The 24,467-nt window shown below is 47.1% G+C and overlaps 4 protein-coding genes across 5 annotated transcripts in view; 1 reads left to right on the forward strand and 3 right to left on the reverse strand.

Annotated features, from left to right (window-relative positions):
- The window catches only part of LOC138243066 (uncharacterized), a 100,873-nt gene that overhangs the window by 29,814 nt on the left and 46,592 nt on the right, over positions 1–24,467 (reverse strand). The gene's annotated exons all lie outside the window — the stretch shown is intronic.
- LOC138243060 (uncharacterized) overlaps positions 1–24,467 on the reverse strand; it is a 41,106-nt gene that overhangs the window by 2,822 nt on the left and 13,817 nt on the right. The window contains exons 1-3 of one of the 2 annotated variants that reach the window (XM_069198553.1): positions 5,737–5,791; positions 687–739; positions 210–542 (exon numbers count right to left, since the gene is read on the reverse strand). In XM_069198553.1, coding sequence (XP_069054654.1) covers positions 210–542; positions 687–739; positions 5,737–5,768 — 418 coding nt within the window. In that variant the 5' untranslated portion in view covers positions 5,769–5,791. Of the gene's footprint in view, positions 1–209; positions 543–686; positions 740–5,736; positions 5,792–24,467 lie in introns of those variants that run through there. The other variant, XM_069198554.1, reaches the window with a different exon arrangement.
- Positions 11,148–14,620, reverse strand: LOC138243070 (uncharacterized). The gene is made up of 5 exons (XM_069198581.1): positions 14,581–14,620; positions 13,223–13,585; positions 12,621–12,761; positions 11,760–11,809; positions 11,148–11,498 (listed from the first exon to the last, which is right to left on the reverse strand). The coding sequence occupies exons 1-5, from the start codon at positions 14,618–14,620 to the stop codon at positions 11,379–11,381; spliced, it is 714 nt and encodes a 237-aa protein (XP_069054682.1). The 3' UTR covers positions 11,148–11,378.
- Positions 19,356–24,466, forward strand: LOC138243062 (uncharacterized). The gene is made up of 6 exons (XM_069198556.1): positions 19,356–19,413; positions 20,575–20,627; positions 20,935–21,267; positions 21,599–21,871; positions 22,184–22,468; positions 22,791–24,466. Exons 2-6 carry the CDS (start codon positions 20,585–20,587, stop codon positions 23,282–23,284), a joined length of 1,428 nt encoding a protein of 475 aa, XP_069054657.1. The 5' UTR covers positions 19,356–19,413; positions 20,575–20,584; the 3' UTR covers positions 23,285–24,466.

Below are 24,467 nucleotides of genomic sequence, written 5' to 3' on the forward strand. Positions count from 1 at the left end.
TGGCTAAAATTCACCAGGGGTCCTGATCTGGGGTTTGGGATGAAGGAGAAGGAAGAAAAATGATAAACAGAAGATGCTGGTGCACCCTGGAGAACTGAGAGAGAAAACAGCTGTAGGTCAGGTTAGTCGACACGAGTCAGGAATCACTACACTGTAAACACCCAATTCCCTCAAACTGCTCGGATCACAAGGGAGAGAAAGGAGATTACCTAGAACTGTGAGCTTCACATCTCCCAGGAATTTCCTGTAGCTGTTGTCATCCACAATTCGACACTCGTAGATATCTTGATCCGAGAACGTCACTTTAGGAAGGATCAGAGAGAAATCTCCATCTTTGATCCTCTCTCTGGACAGCTCAGCTCTGTTCTCGAACCCTGGGTAAGTGTGGATATGTCCTCTGTTGAACTCCAGCACATGGCGGTCAGCTGTCTCCCACTGGATAATCTTTCTCTCCTCGGGAATATGTCTGTAGGAGCTCCCATCACAGGGCAGAGCGACTGTGTCCCCATAGAGCCCAGACACAGGGAGGAGAGCAGAGCACACTGGGAGACAGAGGACAGAGACAGAGAGACACTTCAGCTCCCTTAAAACACACAACAGCGAGACACAGCTCTCTGGACGAGACTGTACCTGCTTGTGGACAGCATTTCTTCACAGGCGAGCGAACGACAACTCTGATCTCTTACCTTGAGAGCAAAACACCATCAGGACAACACCCAGGACCGTCATGATGAGGGACCTGCAGAAAGATTGCAATATGAGTGAGGCAATTCAAGCTGAAAAGAAAACCAGTGTCCACTGTGGTTTAAATAACCAGTTAGGAAAAATACAAAGTAAGAATGTTCTTTGTAAGATGATGAAAAGACACCAGGATCCAGCTACAAGGAGCACAGTAACTTGAACACATACAATGTAAAATGTTGTTTCACACTAGAACAGCAAGATAAACATGCACACATTTTCACTTACAGTGCCTTGCACAAGTGTCCAGACCCTTTAAAAGTTTACTAATGTTGCTGGATTACAAAAGACATCTTTTTCCAACCAGTGTTTGGACTGCAAACAGTCTGCATTTAAAGATAAAACCAGTTATCAGCTGACAAATATCGTCACGTCAAAACCTGAAATACAGCGCTTGCAGGAGTATTCAGACCCCACTCATTAATATTCGGTGGACCGACCTTTTACCACAACAACAGCTTTAAGTCCTTTAGGGTACAGTAGGTGTCTGCCAGTTTACCACACTGGTTAGCAGTGAGCTCCGGCAGTATGACCGTAATGACCACAATACGAGCTCTCACAATCTGGAGTACCAGATAGACTTCACGCACTGATCTCACCCAGAACACTGCGCTGATACGACAGTTTCACGGAATAATCTTCTCACCTGAAGAGCTTTCAGATGAAAGTTACTCCTTGATAAAACGCTTACTTGACCCCGGGCTCTGCCTAAACTCGCTCCGCTTTGATGGAAGACGAATTTCGCCTAAGTGTGAACTAACCGGGGACAGAGGAGCAACAGCTCTCGGATCTCTCCCCCGCTCGTAACAGTGTAAAATAAGCTTAATGCTGGTACAGCTGGGCCCTGCTTACCGCAGAACAATAGGGGGCTTCTTATCTTGTTGCGATTGCATGTGTAAGCTTGTCTTAAGGGGAGCCGGGTTTTAGAACTGGGTACAGCTGCTCACAGCACATTTGCAGAGATGAGCCAAGCAGAGATGTGTGCAGGTCGGGCTACAGCAGGCTGGTAGAGAGGCGCTACTCCCTCTGGTTGGTTACTCGTGTAAAACGCTGGGAATCTCCTTCGCTGAAGATCCGCACCCGGGACAGACCTCGACTCGCCTTCCTGAGCCCAGAGACCGGCCGGATACTGGAGTCAGACACTGTTACTCTGTGTCACTGAAGGGACACACTGCTGGGCTGTACAACCTCAAGGGGAGGAGCCAGCTGGGAACATTGACTACCCCCCTGCCCTAGACTAGCCAATCACAACGTAGTTTCAATGTGGGAACAGGACGCGCCCACCAATCAGCTTTCAGGTTTACGAAAAGGGGAGGGGCGGTTTGCATGTCAGTGTACAGAGGACACTGTCGTACCGACTGAATTCGCTCCGTTTTCAAGCTCGTGTGCTTTTTTTATTTGATTCTTTAATTTAACGATGGCTCTTACATAGTTTGCCGCTGTTTTTTTTAAATATATGGACTTAATGGCGATGTTCGTCTCCCTCTCTCTCCTATGGACTTAATGGCGACGTTCGTCTCTGAAAACAAAAGCGTTAATCGCTGTGCTTCACTAAGCAGGTACGTTTGTCGAACTGGCTTCCTCTTTATTTTCAGGAAAGGCGGGCGGGGAGGGGGGCCGTGTGGCTCATCTGTCAAGATACTCATGCTTTACCTGCCTGTAAAGTACTTTTACCCCTTTGGGTTTCTTCAGTATGATTCTTTTTTCTTAAAGGAAAACGAGGCAGGAAGCCAACGGCTGTGGTTTCGAGTTCGGTTCTCTAGAGCTCAGTCAGCGTCACGTGGTGGGGTCCTGGAGCGCTCATTGGCTGAGCGGCGGTTGTTATCGGTCTTGTTTCGAGCTCAGTCGGTCGCCATGACGGCCACCGCCCCGCCGCCATTTTGTCAAAGGGAAGGTTTACTCCTGTGCCGAATTCGCCATGTCAAAACTTAGGTTTTTATTTAAACACCAATAAAAAAAGAGGAGACAGAATAGTGAAATATATACAGAGATAAACACTTCACACCCAGGGGAATTCACAATTGTGAAAACTAAAAGCTATACTTTTACATATTTCCCACTGTATTTCTCGCCTTTTGATTCTTTAAATTTCTAATAGAATTTAAATAAAAAAGGAAGTCAACTTTAAAAGCATGAATAGAGGGAGCAGTATTAGACCATTTAGATTTGTGGGTAAAATATTAAGCCAAAATATTCAACAGATTAATAAAAACATCCTTTATCCAAATCAGATCTAACAAAATATAAAATGAGAATCTTTCAGTTTAACGTTTAACTAAGTGTTGAGCATTCATATTTTGCAGATCTATCCAAAACAATTCTGTTTATATGCAGTTAAACAAATGTAATTTAAGATTCCTTCTCATTATTACAAAATACACAGAAGTCATCTTGCTCATGTTTAAATCTAGAAAGTGTCAATTTAACAGGATAAAAATCTGTGAGCGATCTTAAATGAAATTTCTTTAACTTTATTTGTAAGACAATATTTATCAGGATTTGACCACACTAATTTCCAGTTTATATTCCTAAACATAGCATTCCAAAAGGAGATACAAGAATGTATAACATGACTTACACAAGTTCCTAACATAGTAATTATTGCATTTCTTACATCTATTCCATCCAACAATAAATTATTAAATTATCAGAAGATAATCTATTGGCAAGGCCAAGACTACCTCTAAACAGCCTCATCACTTTCTCAGGAATAGCATCAAAGATTATAGCATATTCATAGGGAGTAAACCGTTTTATACCTTATCTTTATTATTCCAAATATAATATTGTAACGCAACGGGGGCTCAGGCGGGCGCCCTTGCCGCATCTGGTCGGCCCCATCCCGACTGGAGGCTCGAACCCGGGACTTCCGTGTCTCTCTGCAGCGACCTAGCCCCGTGAGCCAAAGAGAGATCTCTCCACAGCCCAGTAGCTGTGGTCCTGCTATCACAGGGAAGGGCGGTGACGTCACCCGCTCTGGTACGCCGGCTCTTACACAGCGCCTGTCGGCCGTAAGCGTTACAATATGTATGTGGTGAAAAGTTATGCTTATATATTAAGTACCAACATGATAAAACTGTTTAAGAGGAATTCTATTAATATCAAAATTACATTTGAACAAATTTGAGATCATCTATACATTTAAAAACCAACCTGGGAATCAAATTCCATATACTATTTTTGTTTAGTATTATTTCTAACCCAGTTGCTTTTAAAGATAATATTAGCAGCATACAAATCTAAGACATTCAATCCACTGCAATTCCTAGGTTGAATTGGATGCTGCACATTGGTGGTGGTGGAGGGGAGTCCCCATTACCTGTAAAGTGCTTTGAGTGGAGTGTCCAGAAAAGCGCTATATAAGTGTAAGCAATTATTATTATTATTATTATTATTATTATTATTATTATAAGAGACTTTCTTATGTAATGGTTTCTTTTTCCAAATGAAGTTATAAAGTATTTTATCAAAATCACTCATAATATACTTGCAGCGCAGCTCTGGGAACCGTGAGTCAGTGTCACGTGGTGGCGCCTCGGAGCGCTCATTGGCTGAGCGGCGGGGGGGGGAGGGCTCTGTCGGGCGGCTCTCTTCCGCCGTTTTGACTCGCCACTTCTAACACCCACCCGGCCCCAACAACACATTTTTCTGTTTTATTAAATTGGGTTGGAGAATTTCGAGTAGGTAGAGGGGCAGCACGCGTGGGCTGCAAAGCCACAAATAAATAAAGGTTTATTCCAGGCTGAAAGGAGACGAGAGGCGACCGTTCAGTAAACCTAGACTTGATTTCCGGTTCTGATCCTCTGATTCTATTTTAAAATTCTTTATACGTTTATTTTTTAAAAAAATACCATAGGCAAGGTCGAGACTACCTCTAAACAGCCTCGCCACTTTCTCGGGAACAGTATCAAAGACCATAGCGTGTTCTCGGAGAGTAATAGGAATCTTATTTTCCATAAAGTCAGTAAACAATCTGCCCTCTTCATGTAACAGTTGGGCCACTAGACAGACTCTGTCATCACACCAAGTCGTCTCTGAAAGTTAGATAATTGAAGATCAATTCTAGTGATATCAAAAGTCAATTTGAACACATTCAAGATCAAGGGTGGGTGTTCTGCTCGGTTCACCTCCCCATTACAATTTTGTCTCCTCTTTTCTCTTTCTGGTGTTTAAAAACGTGTTTTAAAACTCTCCCTGCCGCGATGTTGGTACAGTAAAGGAGAAGAAAATGGACAACGTTTCGGGTGTTTCTTTTCAGCCGGGAATAAACCTTTGCTTGTGCTTTTATTAAGTTGGTCTGTGCTCCTCGCATCTTCCACTCCCCCCGTGTGTGATGGCCCTAACAGACTCTCCAGCCTGTAGCCCTTTCTTACTGCGAACTGCAGGAGTGAGAAGCTGTTTTAGAGGCGGCTTCATTAAATAGTTCTCTGCTGTTACAAGCCGCTCGGTTTGTACGTGTGAGGACTGGAGAGCTACAGGGGTAAATGAGTTACTCTGGCAGGAGACAGACCTGTGATGGGTTTTTATTTCAAGAGAGGCTGTACCGGGAGCTCGACTTGATTCAGAGTTTAATAATAAAGGAAACGATGTTGAGGTCTCTGGCGTTACGGGTTTTAAAAACTGCATTTTCTTTTAATTAGGAAACATGTCTTTGTTTAACACGGGCGACGTGATCAGAGCTGCGCTGTGTCGCTGGGTGTGCAGGAAACTAGTAAAAATCAGGAAACTAGTAAAAATCAGATTGGAGACTTTGTGGACATGTAATACGGATTAAACCTCAGCGGCTTCTTTTTGATTGCTGTGTAGCTTGTACAAAATCTGGCCCTTTCCTTTACAAATCGGATCTAAATTCCACTTAGACACGCAGAAACAAAACCGGTAAATACTAAAACACAAAGTGTCTATAGATGAGTTTTCCTGGAGTTCTGAAACCACCTCCCCCGTTTAAACTTCAAGTTCTTCACAAACCCTTTCCAGCTTTAAAAGGTTACTTACCGCCAACGTGAAGAACAGACGGGTGACGCCATTTTTTATATTTCAAGAGGTAAAAAATGGAGAGCCCAGATATAGATGCTTTTCCTCTCTCCCTCTCTGAAGTGTAGTGACGAAGGGAGAAATACAACGCCCTTTCTGACAACACAAGTCTGACTCATGGGATTTACGGAAATGTAGAGGGTTCCCCCTCGTCACTCCTACAGCACGAATGAACCAATGAACTGCAAGAGACTGAGCGCACACCCCCTCCAGTCGGCTAACTGAGTCAGCATCAGCTGGTGTCTCATTCCGCGGATGTGTTGCTGCCGTGTATGTTATCATACAAAATAATTCATCGGATTTACCCAGTTAAGACTCCTGTTACCCAGCGATTTAAATCAATATAGACGACCGATGTGTTTTTTGTGACGATAGCCCTGTACTATTCAGCACGTGTTTGGGTTCTGTCCCGGGGTGAACATTTCCTGGACTAAGTTGCAGACTTGTATTAAAACAGAAACCCATGATGATATTTGTTGTGATGGAAAAGATGTTAGGTGAAGTTTCAGCCCCATCGAAAACAATATTAAATTGTCGTTTGTAATAAATTTAACGATTATAACGGCACGTTATTATAAACGTAAACTGAGGTGGTCCGGGAAGACCCCTGTGTTGGAGCATTTTAAACTGGATGTAAGGGGGTATTTGCAGACTATTATGTCTGCTATTCATATGCAAAAATATGAAAGTGGTGCGGACATTGTTCTTATTTAATGTGTTTAATCTTCTTTCGGAACTTGAATTGCTGTAGTACTATGCACCCCTGACGATCTTTCTGTCTTGAACTGTTATATGTGCTCTTGTGTGTATTGTAATCTTTGTTCTTTTGTTAAGCATAAGAAAGCAGTGTGTATTAATGTTGGACAGGGCAAAAGAGCAGCGCGGGAGGATAAAGAAGTGGAGAAGCTCTTTCTTTTCCTCTGAGCATGTGTCTGTACCTTGTGTGGTGAGGCTCCAGTTGAAGGGGTTCCAGCGAGCAGGAAGCTGGGCTCCCCCACAGACAGCCCCCACAGTGACCCCCTCCAGGGACTGGGAGATACCACCTGCACCTTCCACTGGGGCCTCTGCAAATCCTGAGTTATTTTATAACACTCTTATGGGATATTAGGGTAGTATTAATGGGGTACATTAGGTTTTAGTGGAGATGTTTTAATTGCAGGAAGCAGCTGGATGAGGTCATCAGATCAGTTAACGGCTCACTACTGGACCAGACTGGTCAGTTGGCCTCTGCTTCTCGGTCTCTGGTCTTGTGTTGGTTTGGGTGGTGATACCTCACATCACCAAATACATTTCAGGGTTTCCCAGCTGTTCCTGACCCTGGGCTTTTCTCTGTTTTCCAGGTGTCATGGTGTCTCAGGACAGGCTGGGAGGAGGTGACTGTGGCTGCGCTGACCGCTGAGCTCCTGGCCCAGGAGAGCAGGCCTGTCCAGCAGTGGACAGGAGGAAGACCGCTGAGCTCCTGGCCCAGGAGAGGAGGCCTGTCCAGCAGTGGACAGGAGGAAGACCGCTGAGCTCCTGGCCCAGGAGAGGAGGCCTGTCCAGCAGTGGACAGGAGGAAGACCGCTGAGCTCCTGGCCCAGGAGAGCAGGCCTGTCCAGCAGTGGACAGGAGGAAGACTGCGGGCTGCAGGTGTTGTAGCGCAGGTGAGGAAGGTGAGAGTGTAGAGAGGAATGAATGTGCTTTGTATTTCACGATGCTTTCCAACTCTGAATAAAGTTTTCAGAAAACCTTTCATGTGTTTGTGTTCATTAAGTTATTTCTGACATTTGGAATCTAACCAGATACCCATGGATCACTATAAATAGCACTGGAGCCCAGGTTTCAATTCTGGGCCAGGAGTGCTGCCTGTGTGGAGTTTGCATGTTCTCCTGTGTTGGTCCGGTTTCCTCCCACAGTCCAGAGAAAGGCTAGTGGGTTAATGGGCTTCTGGGAAGACCGGCCCTGGTGTGAGTGTATGTGTCCTGTGATGGACTGCTGTCCTGTCCAGATTGTGTGTGTGTCCTGTGATGGACTGGTGTCCTGTCCAGGGTGTGTGAGTGTGTGTGTCCTGTGATGGACTGGTGTCCTGTCCAGGGTGTGTGAGTGTGTGTCCTGTGATGGACTGCTGTCCTGTCCAGGGTGTGTGAGTGTGTGTGTCCTGTGATGGACTGCTGTCCTGTCCAGGGTGTGTGTGTGTGTGTCCTGTGATGGACTGCTGTCCTGTCCAGGGTGAACCCTGCCTTGTGCCTGTCGCTGGCTGGGACAGACTCCAGCTTCCCCCTGTGACCCTGGACTGGATAAGGAGATCAGAAAATAAATGAATGAACAATCAATATCAGGAAAACCTTTTGAAATCAAGCACTTCCCCAAACAAGGTCATGGTGCTTTAGCGCTGCGGCCTGTAGGCTCCTGGATTCCATCTTGTAATTGTCTGACTGTCTGTGTGGAGTCTGCATGTTCTTCCTGTATGTGTTTCCCACCTAGATCCACACTGCCTACTGGCCACTGCCCCTTTCCCAGTGGTGTTGTGAGACACTGCTGTCCCATCCAGCCCCGTCTCTCCCCTTGGCCCCTCCTGTATGTCAAAAACTGTGGATTCGATCTCTTTCCCCTCCTGCTTACTTCTGTTCTTTCTTCAGACATTAGATCACTGAGTGACGCCTCAGTCCACCTGTTCACTTGTCCCATCAAGAACAAATCCAGCTCCTGGCGTGATGGTTTCTGTACTGGAGCAAGGAAGTGTTCATTTCAGCGTGAGGATTGGGAAAACAGAGTTGCATTTCCTGTGTTAGTTTCAGTTTTAAAGAAAATAACATCGTTCCCAGAGCTGTAGTGTGCTAGTTCACACTGAAGAAGAACAGAAAGCACAGAAGAATGTGGGATGTGTTTATATCGACTTCTCAGCCTGCTGTGCTGATCAGATCTCACCTAAACCTGCCTCCTGGGCGGAGAGACATCAGGGGCTCAGCCCTACAAACTCGGGGTGTCCAGCCGACACTGCAGCACCAAGGGAAGTGGTCTTTCTGTCGGAGTTGGGAGCTGAGCTTTGGGGTCGCTTCTGTAAATATTTCAGTGCTTTCATGCCTTTTAAAAATAAGAGCCTTTTCTTCGGAGGGAGATGAAACTCTTTTGAGCTCTTACAGTGCTCCACTAAGGGAGGAGTGTGTGAGGAGAGGCTTTGTGACAGTGATGAGGTTGCACAGCACTGTAGCTCGTATAGAAAGCTGGGGCGGTAGAATGCAAGTAGGCTCGATTTCGCGCAGACAGGCTGTTGAATTAGGAATCATTTACATTGAGAAGGTCCAGCGGGGCGGTGATACACACTAGATCCAGCAGGGGGCGCTCTTGTGAAGTATTTCACTCTCGCTGTGTAGCGGAAGTCGGGCGACAGTGATCGCAAGCAGGTTGTTTTATCAAGTTTGATTTGACATCGAGCTTCTAAATTCACTAATTCAGCTGCTACAGTCATGTCACCCTGTAGCACACCGCTGGGAACCCCACTGGAGCCCAGCAGGTGTGAGCCTGGCCAGTACCTGGAGGGGAGACTCCTGGGAGAGCTGAGGCTGCTGCTGCTGGGAGAGGTGTGAGTGGGGCCAGCAGGGGGCGCTCTCACCCTGCGGTCTGTGTGGGTCCTGATGCCCCAGTATAGTGACGGGGGACCCTGGACTGTAAACAGGCGCCGTCCTTCGGATGAGACGTCAAACCGAGGTCCTGACTCTCTGTGCTCATTAACAATCCCGGGGTGTCTCTGGAGAAGAGTAGGGGTGTTACCCCAGTGTCCTGGCCTGATTCCCCCCCTGGTCTTGACCCATCATGGCCTCCTAATAATCCCCCCTCTCTGAACTGGCTCCATCCCTCTGCTCTCCTCCCCACTGAGAGCTGCTGTGTGCTGAGCGGACTGGAGCATCATCCAGGTGGGGTACACACTGGTGGGGGTGGAGGGGATCCCCCTGACCTGGGAAGAGCTCGGAGTGGAGGGTCCGGCAAGGCGCTATAGAAGTGTGAGGATTATTATTATTACAGGCAGATTTTGACTGTTCTCGGTTTCTTCAGTGCGGTGAAGCGGCGCTACACCGTCCGGCCAGCAGGGGGAGGCAGCGACCACCGGCTCTGGGCCTGAAGATTGAGCCTGAATCTCGTCAGGCCGACCCGGTCCGGATGAACAGTGTGTGAGCAAGCAGAGCTTCCGGTGTGAAGTGTTAGACCTAGCAGAACAGGGTGGAGTAAAATATACTCATTTTATTTATTCTCATTTGGATATAATACACTAAGCTGGTATCAGAAAAGGTGATTTAAATAATTCTAAAGGTGATTTAAAGACCAGAAGACTGTTCTTTACACAGAGAGTGGCGGGGGTGTGGAACAGGCTGCCCAGCCATGTTATTGAAGCCGATACCCTGGCTTCCTTCAAGAATGTGATCTTCACTCTGTCATTTTCAAATCTCTAGTTGAGACCTTCGAACTGATTAGCCACAAACTACCCAACGTTTGTGGCCTCTCGTTTGTGACCGGTCTTGTGTCCTCTGGCCAGGAAGGCACCACTTGTCTAACAGGTGCAGCTCTCCTGCGCAGAACCAAAAACGTCTGATGTCTGACAAACAATCAGTAGGGTAGAGAGGTCTTGAAAAAACACAGTTTTCTGTTCCTAATTCTGTTGATGATTCATTTTGGGGAGTCCGAGGAGTAAACAAGCACATGGCCCAGCAGAGACGCAGCAACAGAAACAAGACAGGAAACTGTCAGTGCGACCCTGTTGTCAAGTTCTCCACCTCCCCCCCAGCCCCCTCTCCTCCCGAGCCCAGTGTGACTATCACGGGCCTGAGAGAGTAAATACTGTATAGAGAGCAGTTGAGCTCATGGAAACATCTGCGGTCGTCGTGCTGAACACCGCTCTGAAGCTCTGGTCCGGAGCCGAGCTCAGCCTGCGGTTGGGTTGCACCCAGGCTGCACAGAGCCCTTGATCTGCTCACAGTTCAGGGCTCGTTAGCCTTGATGAACACGAGCAACAGACACAAAGAACAAATGCTGTTTGGTTCCTTTGTTGACTGCCTATGAAACACTTGTACCAGCTTTTGTCTTCTGTGTGGTGTAAGTCTTTTTTTCATGACACCTCTATATGCAAACCTGTTCAGTAGCAGGGGACTCTGGTAATTGTCACTTATCAACCGACCAGATGGATAGATGTATCTTGCATTATCTCTTTATTATCTATGTAGATTCAAAGGACTTTACAAGGTAGCTGCCAAGCAGAAGTCTCCTGATGTGAAATCCATAGATACTTCAGCTCATAAGTAATTCTTACAGAGAAATATGTTCTTAGAAATTGCTGCATCACTCCTTCCAGTTTTCGGCAAACTAATTTGACTAGATTTTATTTTAGAGGAAGTTGTCTGGATGGTCCCCACTCATTAAATCAGCTGAACAAAAGAACTGGAGATAAAGGAAATGAAGATAAAAGAGAAAAATGTACTTCAACTAGTTCTTGACCAGTAGTCTTGATAAAAGACTTTTTTATGGGTTGTTATGCATTTATCAGTTTTGATTCCCAGTACTCAACCTGATTATGTTTTTCAGCTCAGCTAAGCGCTCAGTGATTGTACTTCTGTACTTTACTGTCACACACATCACCCATGCTTGATCTCAGCATATGTCGTGGGCTGTGTGTTGTAGCCACCTCTCTTCTTGTGCTTCGTGTTTTGTCTGCTGATCTCTATAGTGGCGTACTGCAGTCCTGCCTCCTCCTCCTGCAAACACATAGACAGTGAGGTGAGGACGAGCCTGAACACACACACACACACACACTGCTAATTTCATCTGTGACCCTCTGACACACACTGATAAGATTGTCAATCTTTTATCAGTGTCAACATAAAAAAATACTCTTAACAGCCCACAAAAAATAAACCCTAATCTCTGCCCTAATCATCGTCACAAACACCATCATCACTATTATTAGATGGATGTGAGACACAGTGTCCTGTCTGAAATAAAAATCGGATCGGTACCTGACTGTCCTGTCTCTCGCTGTGTCCTCCAGTCTCAGAGCTTCTACTGCCTGGTTTCAAAGAGGAAACACAGTTATAATCCAATGTGACCCCAAAATATTTTCCACTTCCCAGCATCACTGTAAAAGATGGTTTTGTTCATCTGTCAGATCAGGGTGAAGACTATGTAACTCTCTGGATCTGAGTATATAAAGACAATATACAGCACTTTCAGTAGTTTGATGCAGTAGGCAAAAATGGCTTTTATAAATGACTTTTCAGCGTCGATTGTAAATAAATAAGTGTGAAAGAGAAATTTAAATCTTCCTCACCTGTCTTTTTAAAAGACACAAGCAGATCAAATTAAAAACCCCTTGGAGTTGATCTTAAATATTTAATTCTGACGTTTTCTACTTTTTCCACAATAAGTGTTTCTTGGGATTGGGACAAACTGGAATGACTGAGAAAGTTTCTTTGGACTGAAAAAGCTACTAGGACTGGCTATAAAGGTCAATGCAAACAGACGTAGATAATTCACATCAGGTTTTCATTGAATTTATTTAGACTGGGATTTTAGCATCAGAAATAAAACATTCCAGTTTAACGCATGAATCTTCAAATTAAACCGATACTGAAAAACAGAAGTTCAATCGTCCAGTTAAACTCACAGCCACACAAGACAAGCTGGTCTAGTACAATTATACACTATAATATTGTTAAAACATTTTTGAAACAATAACACAATAAAAGACTTAATTGGAGTATTTCCATCTGCCTTTCACGCATTTAAGTGTCTGTTGATGTTTTCCTAACTAACAGCGGCTTTTGTGCAAATTGTATTTCACTTTTCATAATAAAACACAGCTGTGTGGACAGTCTTACCTCTTCTAAGGGAAACGCAGGAGAAAACGCAGACAGAGGACACGATGACACAGATCACACTCACAGAGGGCAGAAGAGTCCAGCACGTCAGGCAGGGACTGGGACTGGGACTGGGACTGACCACTGTCCGGTCTGGTTCCTCTACAGGACCACAGATAGAGCAGGTGAGAGGCTAATTCAACACATCTTCACTGCTGCTGGACAGCCTTTCTGAAGTAACAGCTCAGACAATGTTCATTTTCTGTGATTTAGGTAATGAGTTTCTCAAAAAGGAAATGCAAACGACCGTATTGCTTGGAACTTGTCTCATCACAGTAAGATTCGCGGGTGGAAATCATGTCGTATAGTTTCAGTGAGGTCAGATTCAAAGCTTATCCATTGTGAAGCCTTTTTCAAATACCGAGAGACACGGGGAAGGAGGGTCGTGTAGAAACATGGCAACACCGGAACCGGTACCGAACAAGACTGCAGTGTTGAACAGTGAAGGAGTGGGACCCCAGGGTGTCTGTGCTGTGTAGGGGAGCGGGTGCACAGACTGGAACTGCTCGCGTGTTAGTGTGTGTGAGGGGTTATCGGGGTGTCGGGCGGTGGCTGGGGCTCACCGGGGAAGACGAGCTCCGTCCCGTTTCCGAAGCGCAGCCGCCCGAAGACTCTGTCGGCGCAGTAGTACAGCGCCCGGTCGGACTCCGTCAGGTTGGCGAGCGTCAGGCTGACGGAGCGGGTCGAGGGTTCGAGGACGAGGGAGAGGCGAGACCGGTACCCCTCTTCCACCTCCTTGGTGACCTGGGAGACGCTGAACTGGGCGACGGCGGCGATGAGAGGCATCTCCAGGGGCCGCTGTATCATCCACAGCGTCTCGGTCTGGTGGCTGATGTCGCAGGGCAGGGTGACCGTGTCTCCGGCTCGGACCCGCAGCTCCACGACCGCGGCCGAGCCAGCGAACAGTCCCCCCGCCAGGAAGACACCTGAGACACGAAACTCACGTCAGTCCTTTCAGACACCCGGCGGGACGCAAGATCTTTTCTTGCACCCTGAACAGGGCCGACGAATTTATGAATTCTGATACTCTGCCCATCATTAAAAAAAAAAAGGATTTTAAATTGAGGTTGAAATGACATGTTATTATATAACTATATAGCTGTAGAAATCGCCGCGAGGAAGCTGACGAGACCCTAGTTGTCCTGCGACACAATTCTCTGTGTTAAACCACATCGAGTGATAAATAACAAGACCTCGAGCGCTGCAGTCTATGGACCAGATTCATATTCCGGAGAAAATTGATTCTTTGATCCCAGCCACGCTCATTCAACACACTGTATCTTGAGGCGATTCCCAAGCCATTCGAAGTCACCTGTATATAATAAGAGCTGTGCTCATATATGACAGACATACAAAACGTGGTGGTGACAACGTCCCACTTTGTCAATATTTTCATTCAGATTCTTGATCGCGGCTGGGCTATTTTTAATTTGTGTGAACATACTGGACAACAAAATAAAGATATCAATTTGTTTTCTAGGTAGTTATGTGAGGCTGAATGGTCATTTGTTTTTCGATCATCGAAACATCGTTCAGTTGTTCAGCTCAGGTGTGTGTCTCGGCTCTGTCCGGGCTCTGTTAACACTTGTAACCTTCCTAAAGACTCGTGGCGACCAGTTGCTGGTTTGATCAATATCACTTTTTCCTTCCCTCATTACAACCCTCAGTTCCACAGTGTAGACAGCCTGTATATATTGTACACACCTTTGTGTGTATAGGTAATATATATTCTATATTACCTTTATATACACCCCTTCAGAAGAGAAAACACCGCAACAACGCAAACGTTCATTCCGCCCAACATAATATATGGTGGTCATCTATAAAACACTTCTGCACGTACGGTCTGCTTGTCTAATCCACCGCTCCATTGTGGTAGGCGTATAAAAGCAACAAAATCTATACCATTATATCTACTCACAGAGGAAGAGCGGCTTATATGTCGTCCGCACGGTGTCCATTCCGTCTGGTGAAAGAGGAAGAGCTGGTCTCTGAACCTACGCCTCACTGTACAGACCGCGCTCTCATTGGGCCCAGATAGTCGTTTCCAATGACGTGTAAACCGATGTACTGAAATGTTTCTACCCTGAGACCCGAACTGCGTCGCAACAACCCTTAGGTCTTTTTTAATTCCAGGGTTACAGGAGTGCAAAGGTGAAAAAGTTCGTTTAAAGGTTTTTAAGAAGTTGTAAGCTGGTCAACACATTTGTCTTCTCACGAAATGGTTACTGCAAACGCCCTTGCGGAGGTGTCTAAATCTACTCCGAGCAGAGCTCAAACAAAGTTCGGAGTGTCGAGAATTTGGCCGCCAGAATCCTGTCCAGGTCTGGTGCAAGTGATGACATTACTCCTGTCCTGGAGTCCCTGCACTGGCTTCCTGGCAAGTTTCGATTCGGCTTCAAGTGCTCACCGATAAGGCTCTGTCTGGCTCGGCACCTCAGTCCCTGTCTGAGTTACTATCATCGTGCTCACAGCCTTCACTCCTCTGACTCTGGGCTCCTGTCTGTCCCCCAAGCACGTCTACACTCTGGGGGTGACAGCGTCTTCTCCTGCTGCACCCCAGAGCTCCGGAACTCTCTCCCCCAGGAATATCAGAGAGTCCCCTGGTCTAAACCCCTTCACATCCAGACTCAAAACCTGCTTTAGAAAGGCTTTTATTTAATTCGCTGCTTATCGCTTCCTCTATGACGTTATAAACCCTTCTGTTTCTTTGTTACTATTTTTGTCATTGTTTCAACTATTTTTCCCCCCCAAAAAAGCGCTTTGAGATATTTGCTTTTAAAGGCGCTATATAAAATTACGTTTATTACATGGGTTTTATATTTTCGTTATCGAGTGCGGTGTTCACGCACATGTTTTTCAGACGCCAGTGCGGGAGATGAAGAAACCAGAGAGAGAACAGAACAGGGAATAATCGAGGAAGAGCTGAGGATGGGAGGAGAAGCAGACGGAACAGTCGATGACTTCAGTTTTCTCCCCGGCCCTGTCGAAACATCAGGACCGGTTCCAACCCAGAGCGGTGATACCCGGAGCTGACAGTAGATGTCGCTGGTTGCAGCGCAACCTTTAGTTCTTCTATATTAAGAGACTTCAATCAAGTAAAAGTGTATGAATTAAATAAGCCACGATACTTTGAATTTCTGCAGATCCCACAAAGATCGCCCCCGCAAGAGCTAGAATCTAATGAGAATCTGTAATATTTTAGCAGGAGACTGGTGCTGCTTTTTAAATCCCCCTTTTCATTAGCAACAGTGTCAGATCGCCCTCTGCTGTTCGCTGGACTCAGTGCTCTTAGAGAAGAGCAGATATTTGTGGATTTCCCCTGCTCTGTGACACATGCTCATTCTGAGTCGATCAAGTTCGACAGTCTCATTGCAAGCAAACGTTTTCAGGAAGAGTTCGCTTGCTTGTACTTTTTACAACATTGGTTTAACAGCAGCAGAACTTTTATCACCTAAAACAGCTGGCCAAGATGTTGCATGTTACTCCATAGTCTCCAGGTAGGAAAACACAACCTTCAGAATAGATTATTCCTTTCAGTATATATAACATGTTTACACGTTATGTTTGTGTAACATGTAGTGAACACAGCAGACTGAAACAACCAGCAAAATCCGAACATACTGAGAGTTCAGATCCACACACAGCACTAATACGAGGGCAGAGGGCTCAAATATCGACGACACTGATGTCTGTATGAATTACATTCGTCACAAAGTCTCTCGAGGGAAGATTGTCCCTTTGTCCTCTGAGGCTGTACAACCTGAATTTGTACCAGTCTCGTATGTAGGCTGCCAAAATTGACTCTCAATCTAGTTTTGATCTGAAGTTGATCAACTCAATCCATCACGAGTACAAACTCAATAAAAATGCAAAAACAAAATCTTCGATATGCCGATAGCCTGAGTATTCAGTAGTCTTTAGAAGCACTTTTGGCAGCAGGATCAGACTCGCTCATGCTGATGGGTATGTGTCTTTAAACTGTATTGTGGGAACAAGGGTGAGATTTAAAACCACAAAGAAATATCTGTTGGTCTATACTCAATACTGAATCACTGACCTTATTATTTTTATTGCAAAACATAATCATCAGATGATTGAGCTGTTTATTAAACCCATTTAACTCCCTCAACCAGATCTCGGCATCAGGGGACTGACAAAACCATAAAGCAGGTTACCAGAGTAGATATGATATACTGACCCATTTGGCATTTGGGTAAGTTCCACAATAATCCTAGAGTAACTTTTTTAGAAGTTCATGAACGCACAGCCACAAACACAGGAAAGGTTTTCTGAAAACTTTATTCAGAGTTGGAAAGCATCGTGAAATACAAAGCACTTTCATTCCTCTCTACACTCTCACCTTCCTCACCTGCGCTACAACACCTGCAGCCCGCAGTTTTCCTCCTGTCCACTGCTGGACAGGCCTCCTCTCCTGGGCTAGGAGCTCAGCGGTCTTCCTCCTGTCCACTGCTGGACAGGCCTCCTCTCCTGGGCTAGGAGCTCAGCGGTCTTCCTCCTGTCCACTGCTGGACAGGCCTGCTCTCCTGGGCCAGGAGCTCAGCGGTCTTCCTCCTGTCCACTGCTGGACAGGCCTCCTCTCCTGGGCCAGGAGCTCAGCGGTCTTCCTCCTGTCCACTGCTGGACAGGCCTCCTCTCCTGGGCCAGGAGCTCAGCGGTCTTCCTCCTGTCCACTGCTGGACAGGCCTGCTCTCCTGGGCCAGGAGCTCAGCGGTCTTCCTCCTGTCCACTGCTGGACAGGCCTCCTCTCCTGGGCCAGGAGCTCAGCGGTCTTCCTCCTGTCCACTGCTGGACAGGCCTGCTCTCCTGGGCCAGGAGCTCAGCGGTCAGCGCAGCCACAGTCACCTCCTCCCAGCCTGTCCCGAGACACCAGAGCCTGATGAAGAGTAAATATTGAACACCATCTTAGCACTCAGTCACAAAGTAGAGGAGGCCATCTAACCCATTTGGTAATAAGTAGCCAATTGATTGAAAGAACTTGAGAAGCCAGGGTATCGGCTTCAACAACATGGCTGGCCAGCCTGTTCCCCACCCCCACCCCCCTCTGTGTACAGAAGAGCCTCCTGTCCTGACTGGAGGAGCTCACCCAGCTGTGTCTGGAGAGAAGCCAGGGTATCGGCTTCAACCACAGGGGCTGGGATTGTTTGTTCCCCACCCCCGCCCCCCTCTGTGTACGGAAGAGCCTCCTGTCCTGACCTGGGGAAGCTCACCCAGCTGTGTCTGGAGGGGAGCCAGGGTATCAGCTTGTTCCCCCCTCCCACCCCTCTCTGTGTACAGAAGAGCCTCCTGTCCTGACTGGAGGAGCTCACCCAGCTGTGTCTGGAGAGAAGCCGGGGTATCGGCTTCAACCACAGGGCTGGGCAGCTTGTTCCCCACCCCCACCCCCCTCTGTGTACAGAAGAGCCTCCTGTCCTGACCTGGGGAAGCTCACCCAGCTGTGTCTGGAGAGGAGCCAGGGTATCAGCTTGTTCCCCCTTCCCACCCCTCTCTGTGTACAGAAGAGCCTCCTGTCCTGACTGGAGGAGCTCACCCAGCTGTGTCTGGAGAGAAGCCAGGTATCGGCTTCAACCACAGGGCTGGGCAGCCTGTTCCCCACCCCCACCCCCCTCTGTGTACAGCAGAGCCTCCTGTCCTGACTGGAGGAGCTCACCCAGCTGTGTCTGGAGAGAAGCCGGGGTATCGGCTTCAACCACAGGACTGGGCAGCTTGTTCCCCACCCCCACCCCCCTCTGTGTACAGAAGAGCCTCCTGTCCTGACTGGAGGAGCTCACCCAGCTGTGTCTGGAGAGGAGCCAGGGTATCTGTTAATGCCCATTGGCACACGGGGCAGCAATGTTGCTGCAAACCACTGCTGTTTTGCGACGTCAGTTTTTACCCTTGGTGCCGGGCGTGGGACACAAACTCACTACCCTGAGATTGCAAGTCTTATGCTCTACCAACTGAGCTACCCAGGCTCTCAAACAAACAAACAAACAAAGCAAACAAACATTAACACCGAAAACATTTTTAAACACGGTCACCCCTTAATCACAGCATTGATTATAATTGCTGAAGAGGCTGTCTTTTTAAAGTGGCTCTCCCGGGGCTGATGAGAATTTTTCTGAGAATGAACATTTCAGTGAAGTGTAGCTCACAGCCAACAAAGTCAAACCAAAACAATCCAATGACATATCATGAGTGTTGAGTAAATAATACAAGTAGGTATGTAGACTCAAAATGAGGGAACACATATCTCGACACTTTCAATAGCCACCTAATCCAATTATTTCCGGTTTCATCGGTGCAGAGATGGATTTCGACAATATAGCAGCACCACTTTAAGGGATGTTTACCAGCACACCGAAAGCGTTTCGGGCTCCACGCTTTACTGCGAAAATCCCGGAAGCGCCGCCGACACGAAGAATTCAGGCGCTCGTTCCTCTGCATCCGGGGCCCGCTAGAACTCGGATCCTGATTGGCTGAAGGCGATTCGGGGGGCGGTACATGGGTCCAACTGCGGGGATTGAAAATTTAAATTTCCACACTCACGCCGGGAAACCGCCGGCCGATTCTCATTGGCTAACGTGACAAGCCGGGAAACCGCCGGCCGATTCTCATTGGCTAACGTGACACGCTCCTGGCCTGATTGGCTGACAGGCGATGCGGGTTTTTAAATGTCTTGTTTTGGCTGAACCTGTGTACTTTTTCCACACTCGTGCCGGGACTCCAACCAAGCAGCGCTCCCCTCACGAAAGTAAGTCGTTTTCTCCAAAACTCTTCGGGCTGCGGAATTTCGCGGTTTAAAATGTCATTTCAGTCATTGCCGATCAACAGTAAAAAGGAGGTTTTACCCGCTTTGCTCTACGGTTACCCAGCGTTGCCTCCCAGCTTGAGTATTTTAAATCGAGTTTGAAATGTTTTGAAATTAAATGAAAGTAAAAGACTCACTGTGCGGGTACACTGGTAGAAGAAGTTAGTTTTTTTCCTCCATTTCATACGTAGATTATACTTTTGAAGGTCCGTCCTTAAAGCTTCAGCGATTCTGCCACAGCAGCAGAATCATCATCATTCCTGCATGATCGCGTTTTAATGCAATATCACCTCGTATCGACGCCAAATCAGGAATAATATTAAAACATCTGATATGGAATCTGATTTTGAAAGTCTTATGTAAGGTGTGGAATCACCAAAGCCCCCCAAAAATACGAATATGAATGTGTTCTCCCGTATAAAAAGCTTTACTGCGTTAAGATCAAGCTGCTCCAAGAGGACTGCACTTCCTGTGTTCTAAAACTAAAAAATGACAGCACGGCGACTTACAGCCCTGTCACGAAGCTCGCAATTGCGTGCTTAATTCGAAATCTTGCACACTTCTCGTACACCGTCTATTTATTTTGCTCTCCATGAGGCGCAAAGGCAACAACTACGTTGAGTAACTCGTTGACTTACGAGACAAGGGGGCGGAGTCTTAAGCAGTGGGACGGGTTGTAACTGCTCCTACCGGAGTCGTCGTTGCTTTTTTTCCTCTCCATTTCAATATTCTTTGCCATCTCTGTGCCTGCAGTTCAGTGTGCTCCGTGTAGCTGGGACCTGGTGTTTTCCCTCATCTTGTGAAGCGGTTTTGCTATTTCTGCTCGATCGTATTAACTCAGTGTGGAGGATGTGCTGGAAAGAAAAAGTAACATGAAACTGAAAGCTTCAGCCAGCTCATCCGTCAGTTGCTGCTCCAGTACTGAGAGAATTTCAGCCTCTGTGTCAATATTGCTTTAAATCTCTCAGCTTTTCCACATCCCTTTCCATCTGTGCCTGTGAACTGCTGCTGCGCTCCTTGTAGCTGGATCCTGGTGTCTTTCCATCATTTTCTGCTGTTTTTTTATGAGATCTGATTTAACTCTCACTCCTGTCGTTATCACAGATCCCTCATCATGAAGGTCCTGAGGAGTGTCCTGGCTCTGGTTTGCTTTCCAGGTAAGGATCGGACTTGACTTTCAAGGTGAACGTTTTTTCATTTATTAAGCTCTTAAGTGAGTTGTTAAACCACCTGGGGCATTGTTTTCTATTGTAGCTTTCCTTCCCTGACTCATATTCATATTGCAGGTCCCTTGTTAGTCCTGGTCGTTGTCCTGACTGTGGTTTCTTGTGAAGTTAAGACATCAGAGTGCTCATTCACTTACCTGTGAAGAAATCGAGCAGTTAGTCACCTCCAGAGAGCTGTGTCTCATTGTTTTGTGTTTTAAGGAAGCTGAAGTCTCTGTCTCTGTTCTCTGTCTCCCAGTGTGCTCTGCTCTCCTCCCTTTGTCTGGGCTCTATGGGGACACAGTCGCTCTGCCCTGTGATGGGAGCTCCTACAGACACACTCCTGAGGAGAAGAAGATTATACAGTGGCAGACCGCCAGGCACCGTGTGCTGGAGTTCAACAGTGGCCAAATCCACACTTACCCAGGGTTCGAGAACAGCGCTGAGCTGTCCAGAGAGAGGATGAGAGATGGAGATTTTTCCCTGATCCTTCATAAAGTGACGTTCTCGGATCAAGATATCTACGAGTGTCGATTTGTGGATGACAACAGCGACAGGAGATTCCTGGGAGATGTGAAGCTCACAGTTCTAGGTAATCTCCTTTCTCTCCCTTGTGATCCGAGCAGTTTGAGGGAAGCGGGTGTTTACAGTGTAGTGATTCCTGACTCGTGTCGACTAACCTGACCTACAGCTGTTTTCTCTCTCAGTTCTCCAGGGTGCACCAGCATCTTCTGTTTATCATTTTTCTTCGTTCTCCTTCATCCCAAACCCCAGATCAGGACCCCTGGTGAATTTTAGCCAGGGCTCAACTCAGACGATGTTGGGACTGAATTCACTCTTCAGACCAGACAGGGAATTCTGGGAGAAGACCATGTGACTTGCCTGGTGTTGCTGACCGCTCCCTTGTCAATGTCTTCCTGTAGGACACGAGGACAACATCAGTCTCTCCTGTGGAGACCCCCTCAGTGTCCCTCTGCGCACACAGCAGGCTGTAGAGCTGTGGTTCAGGCCTGAGGGGGGAGAGTCTCGCAGGCTGTGCTCTGTGCTCGACAGCACTGTGACCCCAGACTCCAGCAGGCTGAAGGTTCAAGACCAGGTGCTGAAGATCTCCAGTGTGAGAGCTGAAGACGGGGGCACTTACACAGTGCAGGACTCCCAGGGGACCCCCATCAGCACTGTCCACGTCACTGTGGGAGGTGAGAGTGGGGCTCCAGTGGGGAACTTGCACAGTGTGACTCTTTCACCAGTGTCACTCCCTGATGTGTGGGGTCAATAGGAGGAACTAAATGTGATTAGGTATTGATTACTGATATTTAAAGTTGCAATTATAGTAATTTAATATTTTAAATTAAACAAAACTCTAAACAAGTGTTGCTGTTCTGAAACTATCTTCAATCTCAAGACTTAAATGTGATCAATACTGTCTCCTCTGAGTGAGTGCAGTCTTTACAGCTGATGAATTGCTGTCTGCATCATTCTTTCACTCTGCTCCTTTCCTTGAATTTCAGCTCGATCAGAAGTCCTCACCCTGCAGTCTGGAGACAGTCTGACTCTCCCTCTCCACACTGCTGCTCCAGTGGAGGTGCTGTTTGACCCTGCAGGATCTGCCCAGTCTCCCAGAGTCTTACTGAGCAGCGCAGGGCTCCCTGGCCCCGGGTACGAGCAGAGAGTGTGGGTGCAGGGCGGCTCTCTGACACTGCGCTCCCTCACACCAGCTGATCAGGGGAGCTACACAGTGAGGGACCTTCAGGGAAACACCATCAGCACTGCGATCGTCACTGTCACTGGGGGAGGTGAGTCTTCATTACAGGACAAACTGAGTTAAACTGATCTCCACCTGAACTTACCTGCTTATGAAGCAACAATACTTGAGCTGTTTCAGTGCTGATTTTCTCCTGTGGTTTGAAGCCGATCACACAGGTCCAGTGTGTCAGCTGGTGTTTCAGAGACGGCAGTTTTCCAGCTCCTCTCCTGGTGTTTCTCGGGCTCTGAGCTGGGATGTGAAACTGGGCAGCCAGAACACTCTCACACAGCGGCTGCTGGATAGTTTTTCTTTTCCTTCTTGCTGTTGTGGGTTTGCTCTCTGTGTGACTGTCTCTGTTCTTGTGTTTTCAGAGATGAGGAGGGTGTCATGGCCTGTAAGTGTTGCAGTCATCACTGCGATAGTGGCTGTGCTGATGGGTGCTGCACTGGGTGCTGTTGTGTGTCAGAGACGGTGGAAGATGAGAGAGGAGAGAAACATGATACCAGTTGAAAGCAACAATATTAATATCCATACAGAAAATGGAATCCTTGAGGGATCTGAGAAGTTCAGTGATGCTGTGTCCCTGCGCATGGAGGAAGACGATGGTATAGGAAGTGAGATTGTTCCCAGTGGATCCAGTTCCCCCAGTGTTACTCCAGCAATCTCTTCAGGCACAGTTATTGTGAAAGACCCAGAGCAGAGGACAGACTCAGGATATCCATCTGAGGAGGATGATGGTGAGCTGCCTCCTGCAGGTGAAGAAGAATCGACAGTCCAGGAGCTCAGTGGAGGGTCGACCCCAGCTGACCCTGAAGACCAGTCGAGTCTGGAAGAGGCTCTGCTGTCTGATGGAGGAGATCAGTGACCTGACCATCACTGCCAGTGTAGCCGGCCAAGTTACTGGTGCAGCTGTCGGACATCCCCGTCAGACAGTGCAGGAAGCCAGACCGGCCTTTGCACAGTGAACTTGAGCTCCTTCCACGTTTCAGCGCAATAGAACTAAGTTTTTATTCCCTCATAGCTCGTGTACATTTCAAAGACGCAGGCAGAGAGAGACCCCCCTGGACCCACAGAGCTCTTCCCCACCTCCACCAGCCTGATCTTCATCCAGGGGCGACTCTCCCCACAGGAGCCTCACCCTCACACAGAGGGGCCCCTCTCCTGCCTGCTGCAGAGCTGAACAAAGACCACCAGTCTGCCTTGAACAAAACATGGAAGAGATCAGGAAGAGAGCCTCAGGACCCAGGCAGCCCTGACACTCTGCCTCCCCCTAGTGGCAGCTGCTGGGTACTGACTGGGACCTTCCCTCTGCTGGTTCCACTGGGCCCAGCCCTGCTGACAGAGCCCCTCAGCGCTGGATCTGTAAAGATGCATCTGGACAAAAACCTGCCCTCAGGACACCTTCATGTGCTGCTGCCAAACTTGAGAGTTACACTGCAGTAGGGGCAGGACTTAGGGCTGCACTGAGTAGTTTCTAATTTAACTTTTAATCCACTTGTTTTAAAAAAATTAACTTAAAAAATCACTCTTTTGCTTTAATTTTATTTTAAAGAAATTTGAAATTAAAATAGTATTTACACTTATATATATTTCTTGTATATTTATATTGTTTATTTGTTCATTTTAATCTTATGTAAATATATGAGTTTTATATAAAAGGGGGGCGGAGTGGTGGCTCTGTGACCGGGAGGTTGCCAGTTCGAATCCCGCGGCCGGCAGAGGAATCCTACTCCGTTGGGCCCCTGAGCAAGACCCTTCACCCCAACTGCTCCAGGGGCGCCGTACAAATGGCTGACCCTGCGCTCTGACCCCCAGCTTCTCTCTCCCTGTCTGTGTGTCTCATGGAGAGCAAGCTGGGGTCTGAGAGAAGATGAATTCCTAATGCAAGAAATCGTTTCTTTATTAGCCCTATACATTACATTATTAACATCATTTTTAAAAGTTCTATTTCATTACATTAGTATACAATTGTATTGTTTTTACTAATGCTGACCTCTCTGAGATCGGTATTTTAGCAAATTATAATAAATAAAACTACTTTTTAATAT

Source organism: Lepisosteus oculatus, chromosome 14, assembly GCF_040954835.1.
Source record: "Lepisosteus oculatus isolate fLepOcu1 chromosome 14, fLepOcu1.hap2, whole genome shotgun sequence".
Taxonomy (NCBI): domain Eukaryota; kingdom Metazoa; phylum Chordata; class Actinopteri; order Semionotiformes; family Lepisosteidae; genus Lepisosteus; species Lepisosteus oculatus.

What these genes read in the sequence shown, in the direction of transcription:
- LOC138243070 (XM_069198581.1), bottom strand. Translation starts at nt 14,620, where the DNA reads ATGGACACCGTGCGGACGACATATAAGCCGCTCTTCCTCT. An exon ending in GACGGAGCTCGTCTTCCCCG is followed by an intron (nt 12,762 to 13,222) that starts GTGAGCCCCAGC and finishes GTGGTCCTGTAG; the next exon opens with AGGAACCAGACCGGACAGTG. An exon ending in CTGCGTTTCCCTTAGAAGAG is followed by an intron (nt 11,810 to 12,620) that starts GTAAGACTGTCC and finishes CTTTGAAACCAG; the next exon opens with GCAGTAGAAGCTCTGAGACT.
- LOC138243062 (XM_069198556.1), top strand. Translation starts at nt 20,585, where the DNA reads ATGAAGGTCCTGAGGAGTGTCCTGGCTCTGGTTTGCTTTCCAG. An exon ending in TGTGAAGCTCACAGTTCTAG is followed by an intron (nt 21,268 to 21,598) that starts GTAATCTCCTTT and finishes GTCTTCCTGTAG; the next exon opens with GACACGAGGACAACATCAGT. An exon ending in TGTCCACGTCACTGTGGGAG is followed by an intron (nt 21,872 to 22,183) that starts GTGAGAGTGGGG and finishes CTTGAATTTCAG; the next exon opens with CTCGATCAGAAGTCCTCACC.